We start from the raw sequence: 21,329 nt of genomic DNA on the forward strand, positions 1-21,329 counted from the left end.
ATTCCTCAGACATCCAGGAACATTCTATTTACTCAACTAAACGTGATAAAAAATATTCAGTACCCATGTTCACAAAAACGCAATTTAGGATTTTTAAAGCCATTTAGGATTTAAAAATTACGCGCAACTCTTGGTACGTATCTCAATTAATTATTTAAACGTGGCGTAGTCTATATCTTATTGTATAGTTACCGATATTGCACATCCGCAAATTAATAGTTACTAAACAAACTCTTATTTCTCAAAAGTTATAACTCAAATCCAATGTGTGATACAAATTACAATTACACCAAGACCAGCACTGAACATGGTACTGCATGTTTTGCAGGGCGGTATGGACTCCGTAGGGTTTCTTTCGCAGCTGTGCTACTACGGTGTGTAATTCTACCCGAATTCTTCTCGATTTATGCAAAGAAATACAACTCCAAAGGAGTCGATAGGTGGCGAAATACCGTTAGATGAAAGCTAAAGCTGTTTTACATTGCACCACAACGGGAGAAGAAGAATAGCGCAGCCGCCTATGATTGGACCATTTAGTTCGCGGCAGCGGGACCAAGGCGCATGCGGGTTTGGTTGTCAGCTCGCCAGCGCGCGGAATCGTTTCAAGACGCGCGTCGGCTAAACGTTTTAGTCAAAAGCAAGGTGACGCAGCTAGTAAAAAATATCTTAGTTTTTAATAAAAAAGTTTTTGTCATAGTTTTGTCCATATAGCACTGTCACCGAGGAAGAACATGTGGAATCAAGGTAAGTTTTAATCGGTGTGATGTTTTGTATTCTGAGTAGAAAGTTGGCTGTTTCTGTATACCAAACGGATCCTCGTCATTGAGTTTTTCAGTGGTTTACCGTGAAAGTATTAACTGGCTGCTGTTTTCGGCGCTTATTTCGCTGGTTTGTCAATGTCTGTTTTAGTAAATAGCTGCCCGCGTTGACCACGGTGGTCCTCCTTGCTGATGTGCTGCTGGTTAACGTGCTCTGGGGAAGCCTAGCACGGTCTTTGTTATCCGATCGTTCTGCGTGCAGTCTGGATGTTGACAGTACAGATTCGATACAGTGTCTTCGCTTACGTGTGTCTGCCGACGTGTTTACACATATGCACTTCAGGATTATATTCAACGATCCTTTATTACAGTCAGTATCAACCTCTTTGAAATGTCGTTTTCTTGCAGGTAGTTATTCCGACTATAGTATGGGGGGTGGCTACACGCAGTCTCCGGGGGGGTTTGCATCCCCAGCTGCATCACAAGGAGGAGAGAAAAAGGGAGTAAGTGGGGTTTTATAACCTCTACATTGCAACTGGACATTCCACTACATGAAATGGCTGTTGTGACACGGCTGTGTGTGTGTGTGTGAGTTTGCGTAGATAACATTTGCGGACCAAAGTGTCCCCAAAGTGCAGTTAAACCTGAAACTTCCTTACTTTTGGGGACACTCCCTCAGGTCCCCATTTGGATAACATCAATTTTATAAAAGTCTGAGAAAGCAATAAAAAAAATAAAAGTGCCAAAAGTCTTGTGTTTGGGTTGGTTACTTATGGTTAAGGTTAGGGCTGGGTAGAGGTTAAGGGTGTTGTGATTGGGGTTTGGGTTTTTCCCATAGAAATGATTGGACGGTCCCCATCTGGATAGGAAGACCAACTTGTGTGTGTGTGTGTTTCCCAGCGAATGAGAGCCCAGCAGATTGTCCCCTGCACAGTGTCCCAGCTCCTGTCTGCCACACAATCTGAGGACGTCTTCAAAGTAGGAGAGGTGGAAATTGCTCAGGTGAGTGTTTAAGCCTGGCCTCTCTTCAAAATGCAAAAGTGTCAAGTTTTCTGGGAGTTCGAAAGTTGACAGCTAAACCTGTCGTGAGAGTTCATATCGCCTAGTGTATTTACCATATGTCGGCTTCAGTTGCACCTTTACCTGATGACCCCCTTTGACGTCCCACCCCCTGTCCTCCCAGATCACTTTGGTGGGTGTCATAAGAAACATGGAAAAGTCCATGACCAACATCCAGTATAAAGTGGATGACATGACAGGGCCCCCTATGGATGTGAAGCAGTGGGTGGACACTGAGGTGAGCAATCTGTGCTGCAACTAATAAAGTCAAGGGGCAGTATTAGAAAGGGCTTGTTCTCAATGTTATTTAGCATAATATATAACAAGCATAAGGAGTGCCTATGGTCTGTCACAGAGAATCTATGCTTCAAAAGAGCTGTATAGTTCTCTGTAGGGCTTCACGATGTCACATCGTAATCATCGCAATTTGAAGCTATAGCCAGGCAGAACTCATCTACCAGGAGTGTGTCATAAGTTTGTGGTGTTGCTGAGAGTTGTCAGCAGACACAAATCAGTCTCAGAAAATGCGATGTATTTACAGGACTGTAGATAATTGGCTTATGCCTACAATTTGGTAAGCAAAATATTAGCATGCCTGCAATATTAATGAGATATATTGTGACACTCAAACATGAGTAATCTCTTTGAATTCTGCGTATTCTGTTTAATGAATGTCAGACTTTTATACTGCAGATGGTACGACCAGACATCTGTTTACCTTGTTCATCCACAGCATCTCCTCTTTTAAAAGATGTGACTGCTGAGCCGTTCTTTTCTTCGCCACCACTTCAGTGCTTATTGCTTTCATAATACAACAGGACAGTAGCATGTGGCGTGCTCTGCTAACCTAATAAATATGAGGATATGCCGAATTTATACGGATTACTATACTCTGCAGCGATGTAGCAGTTGTCGTGCATAGAAAAGTATTAACCCCAGCGATGGATGGTATTGTCTGCCTGATTTGAGATCCGTTTAGATTCGGGCCACTTGTTTGTGGTTCCACCAGCCTGACTGACCCACTTCTTGCTCTCCAGGACCCGAGTGTTGAGAGTACAGTCATTCCTCCTGGTACTTATGTCAAAGTCTCTGGAAACCTTCGCTCCTTCCAGGTACACTATTGAGAACCCCCCCCCCCCCCAACAACAAATAAGTTTCTTTTTGAAATAATAGCGAGTGTTTATTTTGTTTTCATGCTTACTAGGGAGCAGTTTCATGGTGCATTAACTGCACTTACACACCATATGCACAAGAAATACAAGACAACAAGCTTATATGTTCATTGTCTCCACAAAAATCTGAATTGCAAACAGAAGAAATTAAAGTTTTTTTTTATTATTAATTACTTGTAGGGGTGGCATGGTGGTGCAGTGGTTAGCACTGTTGCCTCACACCTCTGGGACCCGGGTTTGAGTTTCCACCTGGGTCACATTTGTGTGGAGTTTGCATGTTCTCCCCATGTCGTCGTGGGGTTTCCTCCGGGTACTCTGGTTTCCCCCCACAGTCCAAAAACATGCTGAGGCTAATTGGAGTTGCCAAATTTCCCATTGGTGTGCATGTGTGAGTGAATGGTGTGTGTGTGTGTGTGTGTGTGTGTGCCCTGTGATGGGCTGGCCCCCCATCCTGGGTTGTTCCCTGCCTCGTGCCCATTGCTTCTGGGATAGGCTCCGGACCCCCCGCAACCCAGTACGATAAGCGGTTTGGAAAATGGATGGATGGATTAATTACTTGTAATGTATGATACTGGAATGTATTAAGACTGGAACTTTCCCCTTAAGTATGACAATTGGAGGTTAAATGTGACATCATATTTACCATTGGGAGGGTGCAAGCAAGGTGGTTAAGGGGTGGTGAATGGAGGAAAGCCAAGCGCCCTGAACGAGGGTGTTGCTTCCTGTTACAGAACCACAAGACTGTGGTGGCATTCAGCGTGCGCCCCCTGGAGGACATCAATGAGATAACGTCCCACATGCTGGAGGTGGTCCAGGCACATATGCTGCTCAGCAAACCACAAGTGAGTTTGCCACCTTGCCTGGTCTGCCTCTTTTATTGCAGAGTGCCATGTAGCACACATAGTATCAGATATGTTGATATTCAGGTGATGTGTAGCATAAACATTGCTTACAGTGGAGGTGTCAGAGTGCAGTTTGGTTAGCCTCTGCTGACCCACTGCTGTCCGTCGCCCTTGACTGCTGCATCCTGTGAAAATGTTCTGACTGTTTCCCAGATGGGTGGAGCCGTGCCGGTGAACAAGCCTACAGGTTCTGTCAGTTTTGGTGGTATGGGCAGCACGGGTGGAGGCTACTCTGGGGCCAGTGACCTTGTCAACAACGGGCTGAGCCCCAGCCAGAACCAGGTGAGTTGGTGGGCTCTTGCTTTACAGGAACCACTGGTGCTTGCAGCTCCCGGTGGCCATTTGTTTATTAGTTTTGTCAATACAGACTGCACTGTCAGTCTGTGTCTGAAGTCCTTGAGGAGGGAGGGGATGTGTCAGATACTGAAGACATAATATTCCATGCCTGTGTTCTTAAAGGTCCTGAGCTTGATCAAGAGCTGCCCTGACCCTCAAGGCATCAGCATCCAAGATCTGAAAATGAGGCTGAGTGGCATGAGCATTGCAGTTATCAAGTAAGCCCTTCCTCCTTCCTCAGTGTCAATCAGAGGTTGCATCTGATTGGCTATTGAGCCAGCCGAAGTTATTGTAATGTGGGGAAAGCTGTGGTCAGGCTAAGCGTTGCCAAGCTTTTCTCAAAGTCTGAGTTTGGGGAAGTAGTTGCTGTGGTTGTATATCTGGAAAACACAGTTTCTCCTTTTCTTTCTAACATGGACCAAGCAGGCTGAATCAACATCAAGACCAGCGTTAACATTAATCAGCATTAAGATTTCCAGTGAGACTTTCACCCTCTTCCCAATGCAGGCAGGCTGTGGAATTCCTGAGTAATGAAGGTCACATTTTCTCCACCATCGATGAAGATCACTTCAGATCAACCGACAATGATGACTAGAGCACTTGTACCCCCCCACACCCCTCCAGCCCCAGTTAAGGCTTTGGTGCATGGACTGCCATTCCCATAAGCTCCCTCTTGACCAGTCCCAATCTGACTGGAGCCACTAGAGCAGATGGAAGGAACCTGTGCGATTGTTGTACTTCATTGTTTGATGTTCCTGAGTGAAATGGGACCCGTGAACGAGTCCATAGGGTGAAGCGGTTCTCTGCACAGTTTAGTTTTAATGTCTTTTGGTTTGTGTACAGACAGCTTCCTGCATCGAAGATTTCCACAGTGGTCTTAGTGGAATGACTGTTTTAAAAATGATCAAACCAGCCGTGGCACCAATCTCTCCAATCTCTTTTTTTTTTGTTTGTTTCAGATTAAAAATTTTGATTGTATTTGTGAGATGATGTGTCAGGATCTTCCTTTGGGACACCCAGGGCCATTTCCATTTGGGGCGGGATGCAGCAGAATGGAGTAATGTCGACATCAGATATGCAACCATAGTTTTTGATGAGCTTTATGCCAGGGTATTACAGTAGGGCCTTATTAGTGAATTACTTTGATAGGACACAGCTATCTTACACTCAGATTCCCTGTTAAACCATTGTAACTGGTTACTTGGGGGTCGGGTCTACCAAAAAGGTAAATATATATATTTTTTGGCATCTGAAATTTTCCCTTGTCTCTTGCAGTCTGCAGTTTGTTTGTTTTTTCCTTCCTGTGTCTATGAGACATCAAACAATTTAGCCTAAGTCTGCTAAGTGTGTTTGCCTGCCTGGTATAAATAGGGAGACTTTTCTGTCTTGGCCAGTGTTAATACATGCATGCAGGTGTCATTTGCTAACTTCTTGTAAAAACTGTACTTAAACAGGAACAGGCTTGGTTCCATCACCACACAAATAAACGTTGCAGAAACTGGACTTCTGAAATGACAGTCCGTGGGTAAGTTTACTGTGTTGCTGTTGACAGACAGCCCAATGTGGTTTCTGACCTGTTGCCATACTTAAAAAAAAAAAATACAGACTGGAAAATTAACTGCTACACCTTGATGGCAGATCATGGACGGCTTGACGTGTTCTTCCAATCTCCAAAGGTCACCAGTGCGAGGGACCTTGGGCTCAGTAGAACATGACACTCTCTGCAGCGTTCTTCAAGAACTCATTCGGTGATTCATAGTCGTGGTCGGAGTCGCTTCCTGGGGGTGGGGTGAGGGGAGGGACAGTGAGAGTAGTCCGTGGCTGGCTTAGTGGGGTGGCACAATACCCCTGCTTCATATTCTCAGAGGCTATTTAAGCCACCCCCCAACTCAATTTCTCAAAGGCCATATGCTAATTGGACTGGAAGGCTGTAGAGAGCTGCTGATCTGTGTTGTAGTAAACTAAGAAGCGGCATCGACGCAGGTATGCTTCCTGCTAGGAAGAGAAACTAACCTCTCTTGCTCTGTTTCAAAGGCTTCTTCGGGGTCTGCACATACATGTTGGGCTGGGTGCTGGCCGGTGAGATGGGCTTCCTTTCCAACACTGGAGGGGGGTCTTCTAAAATCTGGAGGAAAATGAAAAGTTGGCTGCTCCTGCTAGTTTCCATTGAGTCCTTTTAACCATGAGTGACACCAGGAAACTTCTTGTACATTATGATTTTTTTGTTATGGTCAAGTTTCTTCTATCTATAACCTCGTCTGTTCGGCATTTTTCATAAAGTCGTCAGTTCAGTTCACAATTATTCTTCTGAGAAATGGGATGCACACATTATAGGTTTCATGCTGCACCTCTGTAAGCGCTAAAAACACATTTTCAGTTTGAGGAGGAGTTGCTTGCGTTAGAGCAGCACCTTTTGGGAACTGAAAGCGTGGTGTATGGTATCACAGTTTTTATGAGTTGTGCATGTGTTGAAAATACACGTGGTTGTCAGCGACAGAGTAGAAACCATACAAAATGAACCTCAAACCCCCCCAGAATATAGCACGTATTACTTCACAGAGATGCAAAGCACTGGTGGCTACTAACATAATAGCGTGAGTGTGTGTAGCTCAATAACTGTGAAATTCTCTCTATGTGTAGGTGATGTGTAGATGCAGCTGGTTACCACTGGGGGTGGCGGAAGTGACTTCTTAGGCTTTTTCTCATTGCTTAAGGTGAGCTGATCGAGCTGGGTGGAGAGTGACTCGCTCCTCTGGTGACTTGTCTTGCTCTCTGTTATCCGCTTGGGGGGCAGTGGAGGGGGCAGCACGTCAGCGCTTCCCGCCTGTGTGAGAAACTCGTGGTAGAAGGCCTCTGTCAGCTCCATCACTGTCTCGCACTGCATCTTGGGGGCCTGGCCCTCACGCCAGGGCAGGGGGTCCCCGGTGAGGTACAATGCCATGCTGAGCCAACGACTGGGCAGCTGGAAGCACTCACCCGGCTTGCTGGCGAGACTGGCCAGAACCACAGGCTCTATGACTGTCTCCTTCAGTTGCAAGCCCGGGTGGTCTGACAGGGGGTCGCAGCGGACTGCCACATCCTTTGTCGCCACTTTAACGTCCAGTGGGAGTGGAAATTGCTTGAGCAGGTTGGCCAGGCTGTACTTCTTCTTGTCCTTAATCCTCTCGACAAAGTGGCCTTCGAGGTACATGGGTAGAAGGAGCTCATGTTCACTCTCATCCTCACCATCATCCTCATCCTCCTCGTCGTCATCCTCATCCGCCTCAGACAGGCGTCGGCAGACCAGCACCTCTACCTTCTGCAACTCGCCTTCATTCCCTTGCACCTCCACCATCTGGTTCCGAAGGATATCAAGCTGGTCACCGGCACTCAGGGAGTCCAATCCCTCCTCCAGTGCCTCGCAGTGCCGTGACGCGGTTACACTCAAGTTCGGCGCCTGCTGCAGGGCGCCGCATAGCTCGTAGACGGCGGCGAACTCGCGGGGCCGCCGGCGCAGGCGACCGCCGTAGTTCTGCGCGACCAGGAAGTGCTGCTGGGCCTTCTTGCTCTTCAGGGTGGAGGCAAGCACCATGGGCGAGTCACAGCAGCTGTGCAGCAGCAGCCGCTGGCCCTTCTGCAGGTTCTCCACCCATGGGCTCTTGAAAAGCGATGGTACGCTGGGACCCTCCACAACCTCAGCCATGGCAGGGAATCTCTCTGGGGGCTTGGCCATGACTTCCGCCAATGACAGCGGGGTCACAAACTTGACACTCTGAGACTTCTCCGTCACATCCACAACGTCCACCTCCAGACTGGAGGGAAAGGTGACTACGTCCTTTCTCACTACGGGAGACGAGATCAAGTCAAGTCAAGTCAAGTGGGGCTTTACTGTTGCACCAGCCATATTCAGTACACTGCATATGGTGACATGAAATAACATTCCTCAGGACCACAGTGCTACTTAGACACGTAAAGTGGATGGATAGCCAGAACACATGTTAACATGGACACACAATGTAAGCGTAAACAATAATGGAATGTTTGGAATGGGCAATAATGGAAGTGGTGTGTATAAGTGAATAAGTATCAGCGATAAATAATGAGTTTTGGTAGTGGCAAAATGGGTGCGAGTAATGACAAATGTGTCCGCAGTGTTACTATTATGTAGTACAACCTGACTCATTAGCCCAAAACCAGTCAGTATACCACTGAAATTTAGATTTTTCACACTACATGGTCCCTGCCCAAAGCCCCCAGTGAATAAGCCAGAGGCAACAGGCGCAAGGAAATCTTCCTAAAAGGAAGACACCTGGGGAGGAACCAGACTCAAAGGGGAAGCCCATCCTCCAGGGGGCAGCAGAGGAAGCCCTAACCCTAACCAGACCCAAAGGGGGAGCCCATCCTCCAGGGGGCAGCAGAGGAAGCCCTAACCCTAACCAGACTCAAAGGGGGAGCCCATCCTCCAGGGGGCAGCAGAGGAAGCCCTAACCCTAACCAGACTCAAAGGGGAGCCCATCCTCCAGGGGGCAGCATAGAAGCCCTAACCCTAACCAGACTCAAAGGGGGAGCCCATCCTACAGGGGGCAGCAGAGGAAGGCATAGTCCTGATTTATGTTCTCCAACAGGTGGAAGTCCATTTCTAAATGGATTTTTCCAAAGTGCATACCAATTTAAGTTGGTTTACATGTATGTCTAATCAACAAAAAAACATCACTCACTGCTCATGATGGCCTGAACTTGGTATATGGGGGTAATTTTCAAGGGACCCCCACACTTTGTGGTCTTGATGTCGCGGAAATACCGGGTACAGAGGCGGGGTGAGCTCAGGATCTGCTCCAGGTTGTAGGTGTGCCCACTGTCATGCTCATAGAATTTCCCACGGCAGGAGAGCGGGATGAAGATTTCAGATGAGGGCCCCCGGTGGCCTTCAATCTGGCAGCGAACACTTGGCATTTCATCCACCAATGTCCTGGGCCCCATGAGCGTCAGCACCTGGCCGGCCTCCACTACGCGGCCTTTCACCTCCAGACAGTGACAACTGATGAAGCTGATGGGATGGAAGGATTTCAGGTCTACTGGAAGCAACTCCACCATCTCCTCCACCGAGAAGTAGGGCATGTCCTCCAGAACCATCTTGAACATGCCTGCCAGGAACCACAGGAGCCAAAGAAAGACCAAGAGAAAGTCACTGGAGACATGATAATTTGTAAAATAAAACTCTATGTGACCAAGCCAGTTAGCAACAAAAAATATGTTTACAAAAAAAACAAATGGGTGTTCTGTTTACGGGAAGCAAAGCATATGGGTATTCTATTTGCATGAAGCACAGAAGGCAGATGTTCTGTTTATATAAAGCAAGGCAGGTAGGTGTCCTTTTTGCATAAAGCCAGTCCTTTGAGCAATCGGGGGTTTTTAGTGTGTTGCTCAAGGGCCTAACAGTGAAATGACTCTGCTGACTCAGGGACAATTTAAAGGCCTGCAGTCACTTCAATGAATAAAGCTTCAACATTATTTAAATGAGCAGGATAGTTCAATGTTCAACTGCAGAAAGAAAACTTTTGTCTTTAATAACTTATGAAACAGCGCTGCTATGGGCAGAGATCATTCTGCGGCGGTACCCACCTTTGTAATTAAGGGGCAACTCGGATGTCTCCTTAGTGCTGATATCCTCTGTATTGGCAGACAAAAGATTGGTGCCAATGATCTTTACCATGTCCCCAGTGGACAGGCACACTTCACTCCCAGACACCTCATACACTGACCCTGCATGTCACAGAGTGAACAGATTATGTAAACGCAGTCATCGTCATCTGCCAATTTATGATATTAAAATACGTAAAGCCGTTGCTATATAATGAACATTATTATTTCTGATTTAAGAAAAATGTACAGCATTGGTACATTTGCATTGAATTTGTAAAGATGAATATTAAGTTATGCTTCAGTTTATAAATGGCTTTTTAAATGCTGTGCTTTGTGTTATTTTGTTGACAATAAATGCATTCTATTCTATTCTATTCTGTGAAAGACTGGAATTCAAATGAAATGATACGCTTGCTGTATACCATCCCAAGTCATAATTTTGACTGAATATTCATTCTTTAGTTTGTATAATTTGGCTTTTTAAGGTCAGGTGAACCTATTGTAACACTTTAAATCTCATTAGATTTAATTTGCTTAGATTTTTTTTCCTTTAAAAGAACTTACATGTTATGGTAATAACAAATACAGCCAAAGCTGCCACCTTAAAAAAGCCTTGCCACCCCAGTTGGCAGCTTTGAAGTCAAAGAAAATTCATGACTGTTCGAACAATTGCGAGAGTGAATCTGCATTGTCCGAGTGCACTTAAGATTCCTGAACGCAGCACGAGAAGACACCCCCTAAACCCCGCACCCTCCCCCTCTCTGCGTTCATTTTGAACATGAACACTGCGCGAAGTAAAGGAGCAGAGCGGCGCACCGCAGAACGGAAGACATGAAAATAACAACTGGTGGCTGAAAGAGACCGGAAGTGGGAAAACAACAAATAATTTATTCACACAGCATTCAGTGTTAAGATGAACACCCTTAACAATATAGATTACTATTAGGCATGGCCGGTGCCGATGGGTATTAAACTTGCCCTGGGCAAAATAAGTTCCGAAGTCATTGGCACTGCTTTCGGTACTGGAGAGATTAATAAAATAGATTTATTATTGCGACATGAAAGTCATACTTCACAGTTGTTCTGACAGCTCCGTTACTGATTAAGACATAAAACTGTGACGCCTTCAGCTAACGCTTTCGCTGTCCAGTGGTGGGAAACCACCAAGTCAATCGGGTTAAAATTGTACTTTGCGGGTGAAAAAAAATGTTTCGACAGATAAAACAGAAATTAGGTTGTTTTGGGATCAATTCGGTTTTTGTAAGCATAGGCACGTACGTAATTTTAGCTAATTAAGATGATAAGCAGATAGATACGGTGGGGATGGGGTGTTAGTCATCCACACCTGCAGCCGGATCCAATATTTTAAATCACTTTCTTTCTCCCACTCTTTGTTTTATTTCGGTCACTTATTCCCAGGTATTTTTTACATATGTATTGTAGTTAAAAGTACTGCTTGAATACAGCCGTGTTGTATTCGGTAATGATGATTCTTCAAAAAGTGTAAAAGTGAAAGCAGTACCGCTAAGAGTAACAGTACTGTTAACGATACCCATCCGCAATTACTGTAAATATTAAAGCAAATCGTCGTGGAGTTACTGTGAATTTTACAGAAATGAAGAGAAAGGGTGACATATCAAGTGTGTTCTCACTAAAGTCTAAGGCGAGAGAAGCAGAGGCTGAGCATCTGGGGAGTGACAAGGTAGAATGCAGAGAAGACCAGGGACATGGCGAGGTGGAAAATGATGAAAAGGAGCGACAGAAACATGGAGGGCAAAGGCGATCGGGGACATGAGAGAGTGGACGGAGATGAAGAGGTGGAAGAGGGAGAGCATCACACAGATGAACCATGACATGTTATCTCCAGTCAAGCTGGGCCACACGGTGTGTAAATTAGCACTGCATGGTACATCTGAATAAAAAGCACAAAATCACAACAAAAAGCCATTGTGCAAAACAGTGCGTCCTCACCACTGCTCAGTCCAATATTTATATTCATTCTAATCAATATGTTTGATTTAATGGGACTCAATTTGTTAGTGTGAGGAGTGAGGGTAGAGAGTTTGAGTACCGTGTGTATATATAGTGTATTTTAATCATTCAAGAGTTCGAAAAAGGTCAAGCAGTTTTGACTGATAAGATTATATACTTTCTTGAGAAACATGAGCTGGAGTATAAAGAAAACTTTGTAGGCCAGGACTGCGATGGCGTTACGGTGAGGAGTGGGGCGCTGGCAGGCGTCCAAGCGAGAATAAAAGTAGTCAAGTATGCCTTCATGTTCACTGTAGTGCACACTACTTAAACTTAGTCATAGTATAGACTTTGTAAAAAGTGTGACAGATGCAGCAAACTTCTCATTATTGGAACGAATGTACATATTTTTGTCTGGGTTTTATGTCATTAAGAAATGGCTGGAAGTGCAGCAGGTGATGTTCGATGGGCCCGTAGGCACGTAGCATGTCGTAATGTTATGGATAGGTGGCCTGGTACTGTATCGTAGTCCAGGCTCTTTTGATAAAATGTGGAATGAAAGTCTTGATGTATGTCAAAGAAGTAACATTGTACAGCTCAGCAAAACTCAAAGAAGTCAAGGCAGACAACAAGGGCACGTAAGGACAGTGTCATCTCTTCCACCTTGGGACAGCATGTAGCAAACATATTTTGTATCAATGTGTACTATCCGATTATGGATAACATGACTGGAGAACTAGGAAACACTGGAGAAATAGGAAGACAATTTTGTACACAAATTGTAATATTATGCAGTGTGTCCAGGCACTAGACCTGTCATGTTCTATATTTTTGAAAAAGGATCCTGTTCTTTTATTGGCCAAAGCTTATGATTCCAATATTGAGGATCTTAAACATGAGTTACATCAGTCAAGGAGAGTATTAGACAGGAAGAAGGAAGAAAAGGAGAGTCCTGTTACTCTGATGGAGTTTGCTCTCCTACACCCATAAGAGGATATTTTTTTAGTAATTGTTTAAGTTTTGTAAAATATCAGTAGTTTTACCTGTGAGCAGTGCGTTGTGTGAATGAAGTTCACTCATAAAGACCGTTTTGTGGTCTACCATGACAGAGAGGAGGCTGTCAAGCTTGGCTATGCTCAGCATTTATAACACATTACGGCTTTAGATTTAGATAAGTTTGTGAGGTGTTTTGCCGAACAACAATCGCCATTTTTATGGGCATGAAAACTTCACGTTCTGCTAACTGGTGTGCCTTAAAAACTGCTAAAATGATATGAATATATATATATATATATCCATCCATCCATCCATTTTCCAAAACGCTTATCCTACTGGGTCGCGGGGGGTCCGGAGCCTATCCCTGAAGCAACAGGCACGAGGCAGGGAACAACCTAGGATGGGGGGCTAGCCCATCGCAGGGCAATATATATATTGTAGTGTTTTAAGTGCTGAGTGAAGTGTTTTTTGTAAAGTGATCAGTGTATGGTGATCAGTGTATGGTCATTTATTCCTAATATAAACCTGTGTTTGAATTACACAACAAGGTAGCCTAAAGTTACTGAGTTCAATTATTTTAATCTGGGGACTTTCCAAGTGGACATTGATCGATATTTACTGTGATTACTGTCATTATATCAGCACATAAACTTCTCCCATAAAGTGCCACCCCTCAATATCTCCTGGCCCTCCTCTTGCCACCCCATGAATATTTTTCTAGGTCCTCCCCTGTCTGGGGGCCTCTGAGGACTGGGTTGAAAAACACTGGATTAAATTATTAGCTATGATGTGAAATATGAGAACAGAAACTCCATACTGTTACGCATCTGAAGTCCTAAATCAGTCCTCAGTCCCCAAACAATCATACAGAAAAGGTGATGTTATACAGTCATAAACACACCCCTGCCTTTACAAAAATACACAAAGCTGGTTACTTCATACTTTACATACTGTGACTTTGCAGTGTTTTCAGTTATAATTGAATAAAAACTAATTTACCAATCGCTGATTATTGTTTTTACCTGCATTTTACACACTGCCCCTACGTTTTTGGAAACGGAGCTGTGTTGGATATTCTGTTACCCATGGAATCCATGCATGTAGTACAACTGCACACTAGGCAGTGAAAAGGAAACTTACTGCTGTTGCTGAAAAGGTATGAAAGAAATGTGTTATAAATATTACAGGCTGCTTGTGGTCTGCCTTCAAACAGTACACTAAAAACAGAGGAAATACCCCAGTATGCCCATCATAAATGTCATTCGGAGAAATATATTTGCATGTATTCCTTTTCATCACATTTAGACCTTAAAATATTTCTTAAAATTTTATGATTAAGCATTTCCATCATATTTAAGATCTTATTTCCAAGTTCTTAGAAATATTGAAAACAATGTAAAGGAGGCAGACTGGGTAGGTCGCTGACCAATTAATCATTTTGAGTAGTGGTAAAAACTGATAAACATTAAATACGGGGATACAGTCATTAATAATGATTTATCTATCATCACAAACCTTTGAGGGCTCAGAGTTTGGTTTCACCCTTTGGGTTTGATATACCTACTTGTCATTAACCTCTGGGCAGACGTAACGAAAAAATAATATGTCGCTTTCTGGCCCAGAAAGTGCTCAAAATCATGTAATTAAGCAAGATCATTAACATATTAATTTGGATCTTACTACTTACTATAAATGACACACTGCAACATATTTGAGTAATTATCTGGTGTAAGCTTTTAAAGAAAATGCAAGATGATCCCTTACTTTGAAGCAACGTCTTGCATTGCAGTCACAAATATAATTATCCGTCATACAAGACCTGTGTATGTTCAAGTTAATACATATATATTTTTATTTCTGGCAGAAGATTGTCACAGAATGGCTCTTGGGTATGCTGGGTGACAAGTGACATCATTCACCTTTCAGCACTATGGACAGCTGCTGCCATCCTGTAGCACTATAACCTCACAGATACAGGGCTGGGGCTCCATCCTGTAGCACTATAACCTCACAGATACAGGGCTGGGGCTCCATCCTGTAGCACTATAACCTCACAGATACAGGGCTGGGGCTCCATCCTGTAGCACTATAACCTCACAGATACAGGGCTGGGGCTCCATCCTGTAGCACTATAACCTCACAGATACAGGGCTGGGGCTCCATCCTGTAGCACTATAACCTCACACATACAGGGTTGGGGCTTCATCCTGTAACACTATAACCTCACAGATACAGGGCTGGGGCTCCATCCTGTAGCACTATAACCTCACAGATACAGGGCTGGGGCTCCATCCTGTAGCACTATAACCTCACAGATACAGGGCTGGGGCTCCATCCTGTAGCACTATAACCTCACACATACAGGGTTGGGGCTTCATCCTGTAACACTATAACCTCACAGATACAGGGCTGGGGCTCCATCCTGTAACACTATAACCTCACACATACAGGGCTGGGGCTCCATCCTGTAGCACTATAACCTCACACATACAGGTCTGTTCTCCCCATGCCAGCATGTGTTCTCTCCTGTGGTCCAAAAACATGTGGTTTAGGTATATTAGTATCTGTAAATTGTCATTAGCGCCCCCCTTTGACACATCTGCGGCAAGGAGCAGAGACTACTACCAGATGGCACCAGGGAGCACACAGAAGCTGTAGCCCTGTACTCCTCAAAGGGTGTGACTCTTCAAGAGTCTACCTTTGTGAACTGAGTCTGGGAAGCCCAACCCTCAGCTGGGTCATTTTGCATCATGAGGTGTGTGAATCCCATGAGCACCCAGCCAGCCACCAGCAGCTATCCCCAGGACTCTGCAATTGACTTTAGAGATCCATGTCTCTTTATTGAAATGTCATCACCCCCTCCCCTGCGGGCCTATTAAAAAGGATTGAATTCATTTTGTGTGTGTGTGTGTGTGTGTGTGTGTGTGGTTTCTGCAATTGCACTTGCAATGCCCTTACATAGGACTCGTCACCCTGCAATGCCCTGGAATAGACTCCAGATTCAATGTAACCCTGAGCTGGTTGAGCCGCTATGCAACCCAGATCAATACATTTCATGTTTTAAGAGAGAGATAATCGCCAAACAACTACTCACAGCCTTGTAGTTCAGTGGTGCATATGATTCAATTCCCAGTCGACCTCAATGTGACTAAGAGTATTAAGTAATTTGCTATTTTTACTACTGGGACTTGAGCGCAAAGAACTCTGCTGATGCGATGGATTCCTTGTAGACAAAAAAGGAGGAAGTATGTTTTAGCCCCCGATACTTAAAGAATGTTTGAGGAGTGTGTCGCTGTTGCCGATGAGTTTGATTGCAACAGCTGCAACGTACTTGGCGGTTATGATTTGCTGTTGGCCACTTTCGGATTTGGTGGATGAGGTTGTAGCTGTATTCGTTTATGAATGGATTGGCGTGCATGAGACATGTGTTGTGTTAATGGGTTGACCCTCTAAAGTGACCTGAAAATGGAATCTTGAGAGCATCCAGTAGACATGAATGAACATCTGGCAAATCGGGCATTTTCCTGGTGAGCTATGTTTGTTTTCTTGCACACCAGGTAGCGCAGCGACATGAAGGTAGGATCTAGCGTAGCTGGGATCTTAAGACATATGGGACATAGTCCCTGTTCTCAAACTCAGAGGGTTGTTGAAACATCTGAGCTAATTAAATCATTCGTAGTTCGCTCGGCTTCATTCAGGGCCTCGGCATCAAGCGCCCCAGCATAGCATGGCCTCAGCTGACATGGATGATTAAGAACTGCGTATATTTACAGCCATGGGCAAAAAAAAGTACACAGTGTTAGCATATTATCTGAAATGAAGAACAACATATTAAAATCTGTTGTGTTTTTTTTTTGTCACCCAAGGTTAGAGTTATTTGCTTATAGAACTTGGTGAGGATCACACATTTGTATTTAGGCCCTGATAAATAAATCCTTTGAACTGAAGGAGGGTGAACTTTATGCGTGCGTCACATTTTATACGGACTGTGTATATTCCACAGCATCGGCACAAGTATGGGGCAAAAATTCTACAGCACAATCCAGTGAAGCCATCAAACAAATAGCCAGACAAGGAACCTCAGTGACTCCCAGCTACTTGCTGCATGTCAGCATAGTAGCTCTCTGTACCTTGATTGAGATTAAGCAGTTTAAAACAGCAGAGAAAGATGCCGAACTGAACAGGGATGCCAACGTTGTCAGTTGGCCGGTGTGAGATTTTCAATCCGAGACAAAGTCTGCACACACATTTACATGTATGTAAGAGTTTTACTGCCTTGTAAAGTTTACTGCCTCTGTAGAGTCTACAAGCTACTCCAATGCTTTTGATGTAGCTAATTTTATGTTCAATATAGATTTTCCATAAGATTTCTTCAGTGAGAGTCAGAAAGCGTGAGTGTCACGCCAGACGTTTGGACATTAGCAAAGCTGGTAGTGACCAACCAAATCACCCAGGAAGGACAAATTGTAGCCCTGCACTGGTAGCTCCACCATTCTGTGGAGAACCAGGGCAGGAAGTCCCAAATAGAGAAGTACTTTCTGAAGTCTGCATGCTGCATGTAAAGATGCTATTCATTAATTAGCAACATGCATGATAAAGATCAATGGTTAATGATCGTTAAAAATTTGCATGCATTGTACTTACGCAGGGATTGCACTATCAGCAGCGCTAACCAAACAAATAAAAATAAAAAAGCACGGTCTATGTTGTTTTAAGCACACCTGCTTTTGGAGTGTGTGAGAAGGCGACATAGAGGTTGCATGCGGGCACAGAACATGTGGAATGGTCTGTACTCGCACTGGAGGTACACGCCCTGGAGGTTGTGGGTTCAGTTCATGTTCCTGGCTGCGTGCATGTCCTCCCACAGTCTTAAGCACTCGGTTACATAATTTAGTCTCTAAATCTACCCCATGTGTCTTGATGCACTGGCAGTCCTTCCCAGGGCTGCAAAAGGGAGCCACTTTCAAATATCCCTAATAAAAAAGTACAATATAAGTAAACAATAGCATTCACTATTAATACTTCCACTTAAAAGTAAAATTTTTAACAGAGATCACAAACAACTTGATCATGTTAGCGTCGTGCCTCTCTTAAATTGTATTTTAGTCTGTGCAGAGAATGGTGACCCGGGACTAGGCACTAGAGGTGAAACAAAAATATTATAAGGTTCATTTCATTTTCCGGTGGAAAGGACGGATTTTAGCATAAATATTGACATTGCACAAGTCGCTAACATGAATCTAAAGCTCAGCGGTTAACTTCACCCACTTCAATGCATGTGGTCAAGCCTGTGAGTCCCGAATCTCCCACGCAGAGAATGCAGACATTTCTCATCATTACCCTCTTTACTTGTACGTAGCTTCTACCAGATAATAATTTTTTTAAACATGTATAAAACAAAAGGAAAATACTGAAAGCGAAAAATAAGTGTGATCTGCTCTGTGGCAGACCAATATCTGTTCCTCGGTAAGTTCAATGACATTTATTTGACATATTTCATGATGTTTAATAACTAATACTTTAAGAACATTAGGTGCTTTTAACATCAAATGAAACAATACAACTATTCGTTTTTCAGCTAATTGGGAAACATATTTAGCATATTTATACTGGACGGGATTCCATTCCCACTCTCAAGAGCTTTCAAATTCAGTTGAAAAGGAATGCTTGCATAAAAATAATATTCACTTAGAGGTCAACCACACCCAATCGGTGCCTTGGATAAGAACATTTCCCACATAGCAGCATGTTATTTTTTCAAAGCTGAGGTATAGTTAAATTATGAACGTTGAAACTGAATTGATTTTTGGTCAGATTTTCAATATTGAAAAACTGATGGTGGCAAAACCTTGATTCAATGTTGATATAAAGTGAAACATTGCTTCAACCTTTTTGTCTGATATGGAATCAGTGTCATTTCCACATATGTGTGCTATCTGGGCTCTCACTACCGACTACAGGTTTATATATAGGTCAGCCGCTTTATTTTGCCTTAATTCCTTCATCTGTTTGTGTACTTCTGGGAATGTCGATTTAGGTTTTACTGCACCGGACACTCTAATGCTTAACGCAAAAGAAAATCCATAACACCTCTTAATGCAGGCCTACCTAAACGCCGGAATCGCAGTCAAATTTCTGGCAGCCTTCACAGGTCGTAAACACTATCCACTGTACAATGATTGAAATCGCAGTCCAACGGACAACCTATATTTTGGACGTTAAGCGCTTGCGATATGCATTCATTATTCATAGCAGACAGTGTGAATGATCTAAGAGGTGAGAGGAATTTGTGCTTGGTCGCGGATTTTGGTCTGTTACATCTCTCGAAGCTTTTCCCCCCATAACTCCTGTGTCGCATCCCCATGGAAAAATTAAAGTACAAATGCTGTACGCGGTTTAGAACGTCCCATCGTACACCCCGTGCTGCTGCAGCATGTTCTGCTTAAGTATTATTTAAGGATACTCATACTGCTGCATCTATTGATGCCTTTTTTGGTTATATATATATATATATATATATATATATATATATATATATATATATATATATATATATATATATATATATATATATATTCTCCCCACAGAAGTGAAACTAAATGGCCACGTCATTGGCAAGATTATAAGAAAAATGACCATGCACTGCTTAAAAACCTGTTGCTGTTTTAAACTACTTAAAATCACACAATTTAAATACCTGTAACGATTTCAGAATGAATTGCTGCGTATACGGTAACTCGCACAATTAATAAGTTTACATTTAATTAGGTGCATTAAAGAGATATGTTTAAGACAACAATAATACAGTTTTTTTTAACTAAACGTTTATGTTTATATACCGTATTTCACATTTAAGCGTTTAATTGTTTAAAACGAAGGTAAATCCGAAGGAATATGAACATTTTATATATAAAATGTGATAAAATTACGTAATTCTTTTTCGTATTTAGTACAGCGTCTGACTTGACAATCTTAATACAGTTCTTCCAGAAAGCTATAGAAATAGAAGTGACTGAAAGAAGAGCGGCACTGTTACACGTACTGCATTTCGGTTCCTTGAACGCATAGTGGTTATTAATTTCTTAATAAAACGTTTTGGAAGAACAGTCAATACAGATACACAAAATGGTAACACTATACTGATAACCACAACTTTTATAACCCGTTTATTCTTATCTTTCAGTTTTGATTACGGATACATATTGATGTGACAGGACAATGAAATAAAACTGTATAATACGTACGTGTAAGGGGAGCATAAATAAACAAACGTTTGGTCGCAACATCAGTATTTTCAGGGAGTCTTACCTTGAAAATAAACTCCGGAGCAAACTTGCAAAATGCGAGGGAGGGTTTTTGTATCTAAAGATTCGATGTATGCCTGCATAGACACGGCGTCCGTTTCAGTTCCCTCCATAGCTTTTGTTTTTCTCCAAAAAGCGAGGACCTTTGGAAATCAACAGTATTTGGCAAAACTGACCGAGACACCCTAGAGCGTCTCGGTTTTAATGAAATGTCTTTTGCACATAAGGAAGAGGAAGTAACGTGGTAGGCTAAATGAGGGACACCCTGTCTCACGCGAGCAATCATACAGTAATCATATAACTTTAGTGCCAACATTACTGTCCTTGCATAAAGTACAGGTAGGCCTACTCAGAGAGCAAAATGCAGCCTGGCGTCTAATCTAAAAGGTGCAAAGTACTGCAAAAATGGCAGAAAGAGCTGTGCAATATATACGTGATGTGATAAGTAAACCATAATTCAGTTCATTAGAATTTTGTTTAAAAATGGTTATAGATGCGTGGAAAGTGTTTGTTCTTCCCATGTCATTGTGAGATTTCCTCTGGGTTTCCCCCACAGTCCAAAAGCATGCTAACTCCCATCATCACCAAATGTTTCGCGAGACTTATCCTCTCTCACATTAAGTCTGCCATCCCTGCTGACCTTGATCAATACCAGTTTGCATATGCAGCAAACAGATTGACAGAAGATGCAGTCATCACCGCTCTCCACACAGCCCTTATACACCTGGACTAGGAAAACGACTGTTACAGTCACCCCCCAGAAAATGGTTCAAAAACAGTAATCTGGGCTTAGGCCCTGTGCACATGAATACTGGACTACCTGAGCAGTAGACCTCAGAACATCAGGATGGGACATGTCACATCATCCACTCTCATCCTGAACACTGGACGCCACAGCGCTGTGTCCCCAGGTCCCCCCACTACCTCTTCACCTTTGACTGCTTCCCCATTCATGCTAGTAACACCTATAATCACATTTCCTGATTACACCATCATAGTAGGACAAATATCGGACAATAGGGAGGAGATTCAGCAATAGCCTGGACCTAAACACTACAAAAACAAAAGGAATGATAGAGGACCTCAACACGCAGAGCTCTCATACACAGGGAGGAGGTAGAGAGGATAGAGCGCTGTAAGCTTCTTGGTGTGCTTCTCAGCTGACCTCACCTGGACCACATACATCTGCCATCAGGTGGGGAAAACCCA

General features: G+C 43.4%; 2 protein-coding genes across 2 annotated transcripts; one reads left to right on the top strand and one right to left on the bottom strand.

Annotated features, from left to right (window-relative positions):
• The first annotated feature begins 545 nt into the window (after positions 1-545).
• On the top strand, positions 546-5,744 carry rpa2 (replication protein A2). The gene is made up of 9 exons (XM_049026402.1): positions 546-744; positions 1,167-1,261; positions 1,659-1,760; positions 1,942-2,055; positions 2,855-2,929; positions 3,721-3,831; positions 4,045-4,173; positions 4,351-4,445; positions 4,735-5,744. The coding sequence occupies exons 1-9, from the start codon at positions 732-734 to the stop codon at positions 4,820-4,822; spliced, it is 822 nt and encodes a 273-aa protein (XP_048882359.1). The 5' UTR covers positions 546-731; the 3' UTR covers positions 4,823-5,744.
• themis2 (thymocyte selection associated family member 2) lies at positions 5,740-20,329 on the bottom strand. Its single transcript, XM_049026401.1, has 6 exons — positions 20,125-20,329; positions 9,829-9,969; positions 8,925-9,350; positions 6,893-8,049; positions 6,241-6,352; positions 5,740-6,005 (listed from the first exon to the last, which is right to left on the bottom strand). The coding sequence occupies exons 1-6, from the start codon at positions 20,231-20,233 to the stop codon at positions 5,929-5,931; spliced, it is 2,022 nt and encodes a 673-aa protein (XP_048882358.1). The 5' UTR covers positions 20,234-20,329; the 3' UTR covers positions 5,740-5,928.
• Positions 20,330-21,329: the final 1,000 nt, after the last annotated feature.

This window comes from Brienomyrus brachyistius, chromosome 9 (genome assembly GCF_023856365.1).
Source record: "Brienomyrus brachyistius isolate T26 chromosome 9, BBRACH_0.4, whole genome shotgun sequence".
Classification (NCBI taxonomy): domain Eukaryota; kingdom Metazoa; phylum Chordata; class Actinopteri; order Osteoglossiformes; family Mormyridae; genus Brienomyrus; species Brienomyrus brachyistius.

Excerpts from the sequence above, each read along its gene's own strand:
- rpa2 (XM_049026402.1), top strand. Across the intron at positions 1,262-1,658 it reads AAGGAGGAGAGAAAAAGGGA|CGAATGAGAGCCCAGCAGAT; the intron begins GTAAGTGGGGTT and ends TGTGTTTCCCAG. Across the intron at positions 2,056-2,854 it reads AGCAGTGGGTGGACACTGAG|GACCCGAGTGTTGAGAGTAC; the intron begins GTGAGCAATCTG and ends CTTGCTCTCCAG.
- themis2 (XM_049026401.1), bottom strand. The coding sequence starts at position 20,233 with ATGGAGGGAACTGAAACGGACGCCGTGTCTATGCAGGCATACATCGAA. Across the intron at positions 9,351-9,828 it reads GTTGCCCCTTAATTACAAAG|GCATGTTCAAGATGGTTCTG; the intron begins GTGGGTACCGCC and ends GGTTCCTGGCAG. Across the intron at positions 6,006-6,240 it reads TTTGAAACAGAGCAAGAGAG|GAAGCGACTCCGACCACGAC; the intron begins GTTAGTTTCTCT and ends CCCCACCCCCAG.